The sequence below is a fragment of the Triticum aestivum genome, chromosome 1A (assembly GCF_018294505.1).
Source record: "Triticum aestivum cultivar Chinese Spring chromosome 1A, IWGSC CS RefSeq v2.1, whole genome shotgun sequence".
NCBI classification, from domain to species: Eukaryota; Viridiplantae; Streptophyta; class Magnoliopsida; order Poales; family Poaceae; genus Triticum; species Triticum aestivum.
Genome location: NC_057794.1, coordinates 525,977,711 through 525,989,269, shown reverse-complemented (window position 1 = coordinate 525,989,269; position 11,559 = coordinate 525,977,711). Strand labels below are relative to the sequence as shown.

The 11,559-nt window shown below is 48.6% G+C and overlaps 1 protein-coding gene across 1 annotated transcript; it reads right to left on the bottom strand.

The window, feature by feature from the left end:
• Positions 1–4,022: 4,022 nt before the first annotated feature.
• LOC123174749 (F-box protein At5g07610) lies at positions 4,023–5,634 on the bottom strand. The gene is made up of 2 exons (XM_044590091.1): positions 4,839–5,634; positions 4,023–4,730 (listed from the first exon to the last, which is right to left on the bottom strand). The coding sequence occupies exons 1-2, from the start codon at positions 5,537–5,539 to the stop codon at positions 4,133–4,135; spliced, it is 1,299 nt and encodes a 432-aa protein (XP_044446026.1). The 5' UTR covers positions 5,540–5,634; the 3' UTR covers positions 4,023–4,132.
• Positions 5,635–11,559: the final 5,925 nt, after the last annotated feature.

Below are 11,559 nucleotides of genomic sequence, written 5' to 3'. Positions count from 1 at the left end.
TTTGTAATTCTCTTCGAACTATCGGTTTGGTTTGGCCAACTAGATTGGTTTTTCTTGCAACGGGAGAAGTGCTTAGCTTTGGGTTCAATCTTGCGGTGTCCTTTCCCAGTGACAGTAGGGGTAGCAGGGCACGTATTGTATTGTTGCCATCGAGGATAAAAAGATGGGGTCTTCGTCATATTGCTTGAGTTAATTCCTCTACATCATGTCATCTTACTTAATGTGTTACTCTGTTCTTTATGAACTTAATACTCTAGATGCAGGCAGGAGTCGGTCGATGTGTGGAGTAATAGTAGTAGATGCAGAATCGTTTCGGTCTACTTGACACGGACGTGATGCCTATATTCATGATCATTGCCTTAGATATCGTCATAATTATGAGCTTTTCTATCAATTGCTCGGCAGTAATTTGTTCACCCACAATATTATTTGCTATCTTGAGAGAAGCCTCTAGTGAAACCTATGGCCCCCGGGTCTATTTTCCATCATATAAGTTTCTACTTTCCATCATATTAGTTTCCGATCTACTATTTTGCAATTTTTTACTTTCCGTTCCATAAACCAAAAATATTGACTTTATCGCTTATCTATCTCTATCAGATCTCACTTTTGCAGGTAACTGTGAAGGGATTGACAACCCCTTTGTCGCGTTGGGTGCAAGTTTTTTTATTGTTTGTGCAGATATTCGGTGATTTGTGCGTTATCTCCTACTGGATTGATACCTTGGTTCTCAAACTGAGGGAAATACTTATCTCTACTTTGCTGCATCACCCTTTCCTCTTCAAGGGAAAAACCAACACAAGCTCAAGAAGTAGCACGCCGGCCCCCGCCACCTTGCGACTGCTGGGGAGGCATGGGGAGCACGGGCGGTGCGGGCGGCAATGGGAAGTAGCCGGCGGGCGCGGGTGCCGCTGGCGGACGAGGCGTGGCCGGTGGGGCAGGGCCACCGAGGGTGGAGCCGACGGCGAGGGCGGTGTGCTGGACCCGCTGCTTCAACTTCGTCATCTGGCACTCCTCAAGTTTGAGGTACGCGATGACGCGCTGAATGTGGGCTGCGGCAGCAGGGTGATGTTGGACGCCGCGTTGCCGGAGTCCTCGTTGAGGCCGGCGGTGAGGGTGCTCAGTATGAGGTCATCAGAGACCTTGGCGACAATGTCGCAAAGCTCGTTGGCAAGCATCTTGAGCCTCATGCAGTACTCATCGATGGTGGAGTTATCCTGGTGACAGCCGAAGAACTCCTACTGCAAGAAAACAAGGCACTGAAGTTTGTTGTCGATGAAGAGCGCGTTGATCTTGGCCCACATGACGCAGGCATCGTCATCCTCGGTGACAACCGTGTGGAAAATGTCCTTCGAGATGGTCTGGTAGAATCATCGGATGATCGTGGCCTCAATGGCGGACCACTCTGGATCGCCCCGATGTACTCACTGTCCATGGAACCGTCAATGTGCTCGATGAGATAGTACTTGCGGAAGATGAGGTTGAAGTAGATCTTCCATGCATAATATGGTGTGCTGGAGCTGTCGAGGCGGATAGGGACCCGGGCCTCAATGTTGAGGTAACGGATGGCGACGGCGGAGGGCTCGGGGCCGGCGAAGGGGTTCAACGAGCGGGTCGTGGAGGAGCCCGGGGAAGACATGGCGGCGCGGCTAGGGTTAGGGTTTTTTTGTGGGGAGAGGAGGAAGAGAACAGCGGCGACAGAGGGTGCGGGGCTGTGGAGGGGAAGCACGGTTGCGGGAGAGGAAGGGGCAGCGGCGTCGGGTAGTGAGGCTGGAGGCAGCGAGCGGCGGCGCGGTGAAGAGAGGCATGACAGCGGCGGCGCGGTGAAGAGAGGCAGGGCAGCGGCTGCGGGTGGCGCGCGAGGCGGGCGGAAGCGGGCTGCACGGGCAGCGGCGGCGCGGGGTAGGGGAGGGAGGAGCACGACGGCGGTGAGGTGCAGCGATGGTGGGTGTGGCGGCGGCGGCGACATGAGAAGGCGCGGCGGCGGCGGCGAACCTAAGGATTGGACCGAGAAAGATGATACCATGTAGACGAATAGTTGGCAATACAATAGTTGTTGTATTGATGGGGTGCTAGTGCACGTATATATAAGTACAGGGTAGGCCTCAACCTCAACTATACACAACTAGGAGGTGGGCCACAACGCATAATACATGTAACACAAATATATACTCAACACCATGTATTAGGGCGACCAGTCGTACGAGGGTTGGTTCAACACATTGTAGTTCTGATCCTTGTACCAACTCTCCTCTTCAATGATGGCACGCGGTGAAGACCATTCAAGCTTTACCGATGCTTACTAGTGTAGTGATGCATTGTTGCTCTATCAATGTAGTGATGCAATGTGGTAGTGTGTCGAGCTTCATGATCTTCATTGTAGTGCTCTTCCGGCAAGCTAATCCTAGGTAATTCTCCTCACGGCAACTGCTCTAAGGATGCAGGAGAAAGCAGTGTCTCCAAGAGGTGCGGGGGAGGCCGACAAAGTTTGTATTCCATGAGGAAGTTTCTCCAACCCACTAATGCAAGGTGCTCTTAGCACCAGGTTGGATTTACTTCCCATCCTTGATACCTTCCATCAGTACCTAGGCACCACCCCAAGGGAGACCACTTTGAAGACAAACACCAGAAGCAAATGTATGGTAAGGCTTAAGGATGTCAACGCAAGGGTTACCATGGATCAAGGGTGTCCAAGCTTTGCGATTACTCACCACCTACAGACTATCTAGCTACTTTGTGACCTTCAAGATGTTGAACCAAGATGTTTTTAGGGTCACCATCTTCGACCGTTCCTGCGGAGGTGGTCATCAAGTGTGTCGACCGCGATCTAGCCTTTGAAATGATCGATGTGTGAGGGTTTACATATCTTTGTTTGTTAGTATGTGTGTGATATGAACTATTATGACTATTGTTCAATGTTGTTGTTGCTAGTTTAGTGTTGCTGCTACTAATATGTCGTAGTGTAATCTATGTTGTTTAATATTTTGTTTGTTAGTGTTGCTGCCACACTTATGCCTATGACTTTGTGTGTCGGTAACCTCACCACTCGAAGAATAGGTAACTAGATTGCACGCCTAGAACGTAATCAACAACAACACGTTGCATCTGGGGAGCACAGACTTGCAACCACACATGGTGCTGGTGTTTTCTTCTCTCATGCAACCTAGGGCTTTGTGGGCAACCAAATATGACATGCAAAACATGGTTCAGAGGTTGCATTAGCTCAGTCAACCTCTATGGGTCACTCATGCAAGGGGTCCAACAGATGCAAGCAACCGAACATGTCCGATGTAATCGTTACATACCTCATGGTTCACATGAACGTGGTTGTGGCCTATGTTTGGACACCTTTTGCATGTGATTCTACCTAGGGCTATGCAAACCATCTTCGCTTGTCTGTATTCGCTCGGAGTGGATTGGATTCTACCATTGCCTGGTATTTTAGGCCAAGTCAAATGAGGGCTAAGTTGAAAAGTTCAAACAATAATAACCTAGAGAAAACAAAAAAGTGGAAATTCCTAAAGGTAAGCAACACTTTTGTTGTTCTAGATAACCATGTCCTTGTTGATGGAGCGATAGCAGTTGGTACCATTTTAGGTAATGATATCTCTTAAATTGTTGAAACAATTGATGTATGAAAAATATTTAAATTGATAGATTGTCTAGATTTCGTGAAGATAAAACCCGAATACTTATGTTTCTCATAGCAAACATTACATTTATGTTTTTTTGTTGCGAGAAATTCATGTTTGTGGTTAGAACAGGGGTAGTATCATGATGTACACAATGGGGGACTAAGCATCAAAATGTCTCTCATTTGAATGAAGGAGTGGCTCATCTTCGACCAAAGTGACCAGTAAAAGTCTAGTGCTAAAAGAAAAGCAATGTTTTCTAATGGTCACAAGTTCAGTTTGGAACATTACATATCTAAATAGAACTGAAAAGCCTTAACCATGTAGAAATAACCACATACACCAAGTAATAGGAAGAAGTAATTAATATGACTCATTAGAAGCAGCCACTTGTAGAGATTATGTTTTAATATGCTCCCATGTGGAAAGTTAAAGCAGTCCAACGTAAATGAACGGTGACAATTCAACGTAAATAGATAACTTGTTTCAAGCAATACATTCTAGAGCTCACTATTGGATTCTACACTATTTGCTCTCAAGCAACTCTCTATCCAGCAAGGCGTGTATACACACGATGACTGTATCCAATCATCGCCATCTACGGGTAAGCACCCCAAATCCTCAACCTTGGAGTTCTTAAGATGGTAGGCCACTACTCTCGTGAGGGACATGTGCAAAAAGATAATCTCCTTGTAAGGATGAAATCCAAATATCCTCGAAATGTATTTATGAAACTTTTTCTGAACACTAACTTCAGTGGTAGGAGCAGGAGTGGCATCATCGTTGTCTGAATCCCATTCCGGTTTCTTTCTGTCAAGTGTTTCATCATTGTTATCCCTCACACCTTGCACGAACCAAGACCCATGACTGTGTTCCCAAGGAAAATTTTCTAGCAACGGCTTGAGGCCAATCTCATGCTTCAACATCCATTCAGTGTGATCAATTGATTCATTGAGAAACCAAATCTGAAGTTTGCACCAACCACCGGCGAATACATAGTAAACGCCCTTCTCTGATTTTCCCAAATGAATATCTCCGCGTGCTTCATTAATCGGGGGGAGTTCAATTACTCGGTACTTATTATCCTCTAAATCCAATCTGCAAAAATAAATAAATTCGTTATTTACTGCACAACGTTAGCTAGCTAGTCACCGTGCATGGTATTGGGTGACTTTTTCTAAGAAAAAATAGGGAAACAAAACATACCTGATAATAAAAAATATGTTGAACACATAGAGACGTCCCCGCCAATACACAGAATCATGAGAGTACACGTCTCTCATGAGTAGTAGTAGGTTAGGGTCGATCGACCGTGGAGGCATCCCTTCCCTGGTAAAAGATCTCTCCTCCCACCGCCATGTCTTTGACGAGAATGTGCTCATGGTGTAGGGCGACGGGGGCCACTCCGAGTTTGGGTTCGCAGGGTGAACACACTCCATGAAGAACACCTCAAAGTGTGGCGAGACCATAGGATCGTACGCGAGAAAGTCGTGTTTCATGAAGCCTTCGGTCGGGGTCCGATCAGGGTGACACGGTAGACACGCCCACTGCCGCGTGGCCGGATTGGCCACGCCTCCCCATAGGAGGAGCAGGCCGTTGCAGTGACCCATAATGTGGGACCAGTCATCGTGGACGTCGTCGAGGTAGCTGAGGTTACCTTGAATCTTGCCCGCGACAGAGGGGCGCGAGAGGAACGCCGGGGGAAGGTGATAGCCGTCAACGAAGTTGTAGACGGCGAAGATGCCGGCCAGGGAGAGCGGCAGGAGGTCCTTGCGCAGCAGGCCGTGGGCGTCGACGGCGGCGCACCACCCCTTGCAGACGGAGCGGCAGGCGGCGAGGCTGTGCGGCATCAAGCGCCGGAGGACGTCCGCGAGCACGTCGCCGGGAAGCAGACCCGCCGGATCCATGGTGTCTGGCGACTGCGCGCGCGGTGCAAAGGAACAGGCAGGCAGGTAGGTAGGGGTCTCGATAGTCTGATGCTTTGCTTCTACCTCGGCTATCAACAAGGGAAGATGTATATAGCGAGGGCCAATGGTGGGTGGGTAGTGGGTTAGAGTTCGTTTCAGTTTCACGCTCCGATTTGTTTTAATCCGAGTCCGACCCCGTGAAAGGCACCAAAGTGCCAAGGGTCTCCAACCGAAGTTGTAGCAGCAGAGCTATTCCGGACTTGATATCGCGTCATTCCGGCCAAGAAGCTGAAGAAAGCAATCCAGGCTCCGGGCCACTCTGAACAAAAACTCTTCTTCAGCCGGCGAACTCCCCATTGCAGAACCTTAGAGCATCCCTACTCGACTACTTGCTTGCCGGCTGCCGGCAAAAAATTCGGGCGGGGGCCAGCGTGGGAGGCATGGGCGGCCCTCCGGCGACGGAGACGAGAGCCGGGCAAGCAGACGGCGGCGCGCGGCGGACCGGCGGGGGCCAGCGTGGGAGACAAGGAGTGGACGAGCGGGGGCGCGGGCTTCGTCCTGGGTACGCGAGCGCGCAGGCGGCGAGCTCCGCCCCGGCCATGCGCTGGAAGAGGAGAGGTCGAGCAGTCCATGGCCGGGCGCGCCGAAGACGGCGAGGTCGCAAGGCGGCCACGTGAGCTCCGCCCCGGCGCCCTCTGTGCCTTCCCAACGGCGGCGTCCGGACGAGGCCGGGTGCACGGCGGATGAATCTTCACCTGCGCCTCCCCGAGGGCGGCTTCTTCGCCGTTGCCAGTGGGAGAGCTCGACGGCGGCAAGCAGTGCTGCGAGGAGAAAACGGACCGGGAGAGAGAAGATGAGGGAAGAGATATATATGTGGCTGATAGGTGGGCCACATTACGCAAAATATAGCGCCGGCCTCCCAGCTGCCCCCCAGAGCTAGGTTTGGGATGGGTTCGCCGGAGCCAATTTTACACAAATTCCGTGAAAAACAAGATTTTGGGGACGCGAGTGGAGCGTTTTTCTATCACCGAGGCTAAAAAAGTGATCCTGAGGGTGCTCATGGAGGGACGGGTGAAGATGCTCTTATGGCGTTGGATCATATATCATATTTGGCCATGAGCTGAGCAATCCAACCGGAGTCCGGACTTGTTTTGGGGGAAGCAGTGGAGATCGGACAACTTTGATTCGATCTGAAAAATTATTTGTTGTGGTATTGTAATTGTTTACTTCCATCGACTGGATAAGTTTTCTTCCATGTTGATTCAAATTTGTTTCGCCCTAACAAAAAAAGTGTCCAATAAACTGCATATTATGAGCACGAAAGTGTTATCTGACCCACATTTTATGGGAGGCCAACCCCAGCGAACGCCCCTGTCGCCGTTGCATGGATCTCAACGCAGGAGGCAATGCCACGTCCGATGGATCGTGGCGTTCGCTGCCCTTTTGCCGTAAAAACTGATTTTTATATACAACGTTGGCATTTTTCTAACCTTTTTTGTTTTTAATTCGTCCCAAAATCCTATTTCCTTTTTTACTTCTCACATGACCATTTTATTATAAGAGGATGATTTATTTTATTACAGGAGGATAGCATTTTATATTATTAGAGAGTGGCATTTTTATTGTAAGAGGATGATATTTTTGTTATGAGAGGATGGCAGTTTAATTTATAAAATCATGGCATTTTTATTGTTGTGAACATGGTATTTTTTTTATTTAAGAGGATGTCATTTTTTATAAGAGCATGACAGTTTTTTTATAAGAGCATGACATTTTTTGTTTTTATAATAGGATGGGAATTTTTATTATTACATGATGGCATTTTTATTGTAAGTGGATGGCATTTCTATTACGGGAGGATGGCAGATTTATTTATAAGATCATGGAATTTTTATTACCATGAGGATGACATTTTTATAATTTAAGAGGATGACATTTTTGTTAATAGAGGATGGCAGTTTTTTTATCAGAGCATGTCATTTTTTTATAATAGGATGGGCATTTTCATTATTGTGAGATGGCATTTTTTATTTGAGAGGTGGCATTTTTATTGTCTTTTTTGCACACCTAACTGCATTCCTTGATCTGATCCCTCTCGCCATCGCCAGGGAGCGCCGCCGGCGGCGGCAGGAAGGCTACTGCTCATTGAGAGCCAGCATGGAGGAGCTGGCGGGCTACTATGGGATGGTGATGGTGTTATGTGGTCGTCGGGTTGCGTCTCTCGATACGCGATGTTTGACGGCAGAGTTGGTAATCCAGCGCAACGATCTTCAACAGCGGCACGGCCTCACTAACAAGAGAAGAGGGAGTCGGTGCATGGTCCTGGATGGCGGCGAGCTCAACACTAGATCTGGACCTGTCATGCAACCAGATGGATTTTTTTCCCAAGTTTGCTTTACGGGGTTTCGAGTATGATTTGGGGCAAATGAGGCGGCGATGTTGTCTCCATCTAAAAATAATGTTCTCCCGCTCTTTCCCCATTTCATTGGAGTGTTCATCACTGGTGGAGGGCATGTGGAGTCGTGTCTCCAACGGGTCTGCATCGACAACTTCTCGGATGCTGCTTCTACAAGTTCTTGGGCTTAAAAGTTTTGCTCCACTGAGGTTGAGACCTAGAGGTGGGATCGAGTTTTGCTCATGACGCTTCGCCGGTGGATGCTGGAGGAAGAAAACTTCCACACCCAAAATATTTGAATGTATTCTTATCTCCTCGGACATGGAGTATCTACTCCCGAGCTCAAATGTTCCCTTATGAATAGTAAAATTGAAAAAAATAGTAAAACATTTAAAAATTCTGACTTATTTTTTGTAAACTTTGACAAATATTTTGTATACTTGTGTAATTTCAGCACGAAATAATATTCGTGGAAGTCATGGCAAAAGAACAAAATTGATATCCCAAAAATGCTAGGTTTGAAAACATTTTGGAGTGCTGATTTTTTTTCCACGCCTTCCATGAATGTCATTTTGTGCTGAAATTTTGCAAGCATACAAAACATTTGTCAAAGTTTACCAGAAAAAAGTTCATGTTTTTTTGAATTTTTTGAATTTTTTATTTTATTGTTCATAAGGGATCATTTGAGCTCGAGAGCAGAATATGACTATCGCTTTGTATGGATGTATTTTTAAAGACATGTTTTTAGGCAATGTATTTTTAAGGACATGTGATATTTAATACATGGCCTTGGGCCCTTTCGGAAAAGAAGTCACAAAGTCGAACCAAACTATTATGAAATCACGTTTCACACACCTCCCCAGCGGCCCACCCAATAGAACCAAAACTTAGAAATATTTCCACACTATGTCACCTAACGTGACGACTATTTCTCGCCTTAAGCGAGTCGAGAGTAAACTCTCGCGTCGAAGTAAACTTATAAATATTTCCACACTATGTCATCAGACAGCGTTCGGCCGGCCCATATTAGCGCGCGCAGATTTAAAAAATGGGTAAGAAAAGGAGCGCTCCCAGGAATCAAACCCCGGCCGCGAGGGGGAACACCGGGATAGATAAACACTGGACCTACTCACACCTACTGGTTAGTAGTAGGATTACGAGCTACTAGAGGCGCTCGGAGCCTGTTTTCTCTGTTTTTTTGTTTTCTTTTCTCTTCTCCGTTTTCCAATTTTTTATTTTATTTTTTCATTCTAAATTATTTTATACATGATCTAAATTTTTTCAAATACTTTTTCAATATTTTTCAAATACTTGTTCAACACTTTTGGAATACATGATCAAAATTTCTTCAAATAATCATTCAAGATTTTTCAAATACTTGTTCAACACTTTTATATGCATGTTCAACATTTTTTAAATACTTGTACAATTTTTTTAAATACTTGTTCAACATTTTTTAAATAGTTGCTGAACAATTTTATATACATGACCAACATTTTTATATACATGTTCAACATTTTTTTCAAATACTTGTTCAGCATTTTTAAAATGTTTTTATGAGTGTTTCTTATAATATATATTTAATTATTTTAAAGTTTAAACGAAAAGTACAAAACTAAAAGTAAAAAAGAAAACAGAAAACGTAAAGAAACAGGAAAAGAAGGTTTTGGCCTCCCCCGCCCGTGTGCCAGCCCAGCTCGCGCACTCTTCAACGAGAGAAACCTCTCGTCTTGTCTCGCGCATCCTATTCCCCGTGTATGTTTGGAGATAGTGACCAAAACATGTGTGAATCCTATTTGGCGCTGCAGGCGCCCGTTAACGTGCATTCGGCAAACGGGCACCTGCAACACCCCGCGCTGGGCCGGCCCATCAAGTATTTTACCAATGCATAAAAATACAGAAACACTAACACCTACATGTGTGACATTGCTGCAACTCGCCCACACGCGTGGATCACCGTCCAGTTAACTTCGCACGAATCTATCTTGACACTCTAAGGCTGTTTTCGGGTGTCACATAGGACGAGAGTTTTGGCAGCTCGCCCGCACGCTGGTTTCTCGCACTGATCTTTGGGTTCATGTTCGGGCCAAACAACGCGCTACCGCACAAATCTTACATCCACTCCTCCCGCGGGTTCACTCTCTCCCCTTCCTCTCGAGCTCGTGCGGCGGAATTTTCAGAGAACGCGGCGAGAGGAGCTCGTGCCGGTGGCTGCGTCGGTGGCCTACTCAGACCCCGCGACGGAGGAGCTGCTCATGGGCGCGCGCGGGGCTCTCCCAAGCACTCCTGCTCGGCGGCTCCGCCGACGCGCGCGCTGGCGGTGAGGAGCGGCAGGAAGGAGATGGGGGCGATGCGTTCGACGACGATGGCCACCCCTGCTACTGTCCTCGGTGTTGGCACTCGTTCCCTGCCTGCGACGACGGCGCTGCCAGGAACGGCGCCCTCCGCTCTTCCCCACCGTTCTCGCTTGATCTGGTGGCAAGGGTGCTCAGGAGCGATTCGTCGACGGCGGGGGAGGCGGAGCTCGACAAGGAGGTGAGAGAGGTCGTGCGTCTCGCGGCCGAGCTGCTTGTTGTCGGGGGGAACATTGTCGTCTTCATGCACTGCGCCGTCAGGGAGATGGTCACCGGGAGGTGTAGGGGTCCAAGGGAGAGGCCACGGAGGTGGGCAGAGGTTGACGACGAGCTGTCGTGCTTCACCATCGGCATGAGGCGCAGGTGGGACAAGAGGTGGACGAGGCCCTGCTACTTGCAGCGGAGCTGCTCGTCGGCGTGGGCGCCGTCTTCTTCGTGTGTGTCGCCGATGGGGAACTGCTCGCCGGATTTCGTCACGAGCTCAGGTATTCCGCTGTTTCCCAGTAGTCATCTAATCTTTTCCTCATCTGCCATGGCCGCCAGCTCGAGTTCTTCTACGGGCCTGGGACGAGCACGATCCCGCTACATTTCATACTGCAATCTTAGAGCAACTCCAACAGAAGCCCAAAAACAGCGAGCTAAAATAATTTTACAGCGCCATTTTAGTAATTTTAGCGTGCCGTGGCCGATTCAATCCAGCAGAGGCACAAAAATACAGCGCGCAGCGGACAGTGCGTCGCAGTCCAGCAGACGCCCTAAAAGATAAAGTGCCACAAATATATATACAGCAAACATGTCCCTAAACATTTACAAATAAGCCCATCTGACCAAAACAAAAACGCAATTGAGTCCCCAATCGTTGAGCAAGCTAGCTCCGCACGCAATGCTCGCCTCTGGCCACCGCACGCGCTTCCGGCCGGCGAGCTCGAAGCGGCGAGCAACAGGGAGATGGCGAGCAGAAGGGCAACGGCGGCTCCCAGCCGGCACGCGCTCCCGGCCGGCGAGCTCGAGGTGGCGAGCAGAAGGGCAGCGGGGGCTTCGCCCCGTGCCTGGACGAGAAGAGGACGAGCACGCATATGAGTGGCGGCGGCCGGTGGCGGCGGGCTGCAAGGAATGGCTGCAGCGGCGAGCTCGAGACGAGACGAGCAGAGGGAGCGGAGCGGTTGGTCTTCGCGCGTCGTCTTCAAATTGTCCAGCGCGCTGTACGCTGCGCACCAAATATTCCGCGTGCGATGCAGAAATTCCCAGCGCGCTGGATGAATTTTGCAGCG

Bases quoted from the DNA above. Each gene is read 5' to 3' on its own strand.
- LOC123174749 (XM_044590091.1), bottom strand. From the start codon at position 5,539: ATGGATCCGGCGGGTCTGCTTCCCGGCGACGTGCTCGCGGACGTCCTC. The intron at 4,731-4,838 runs GTATGTTTTGTT...TTATTTTTGCAG, and splicing joins AACATATTTTTTATTATCAG to ATTGGATTTAGAGGATAATA.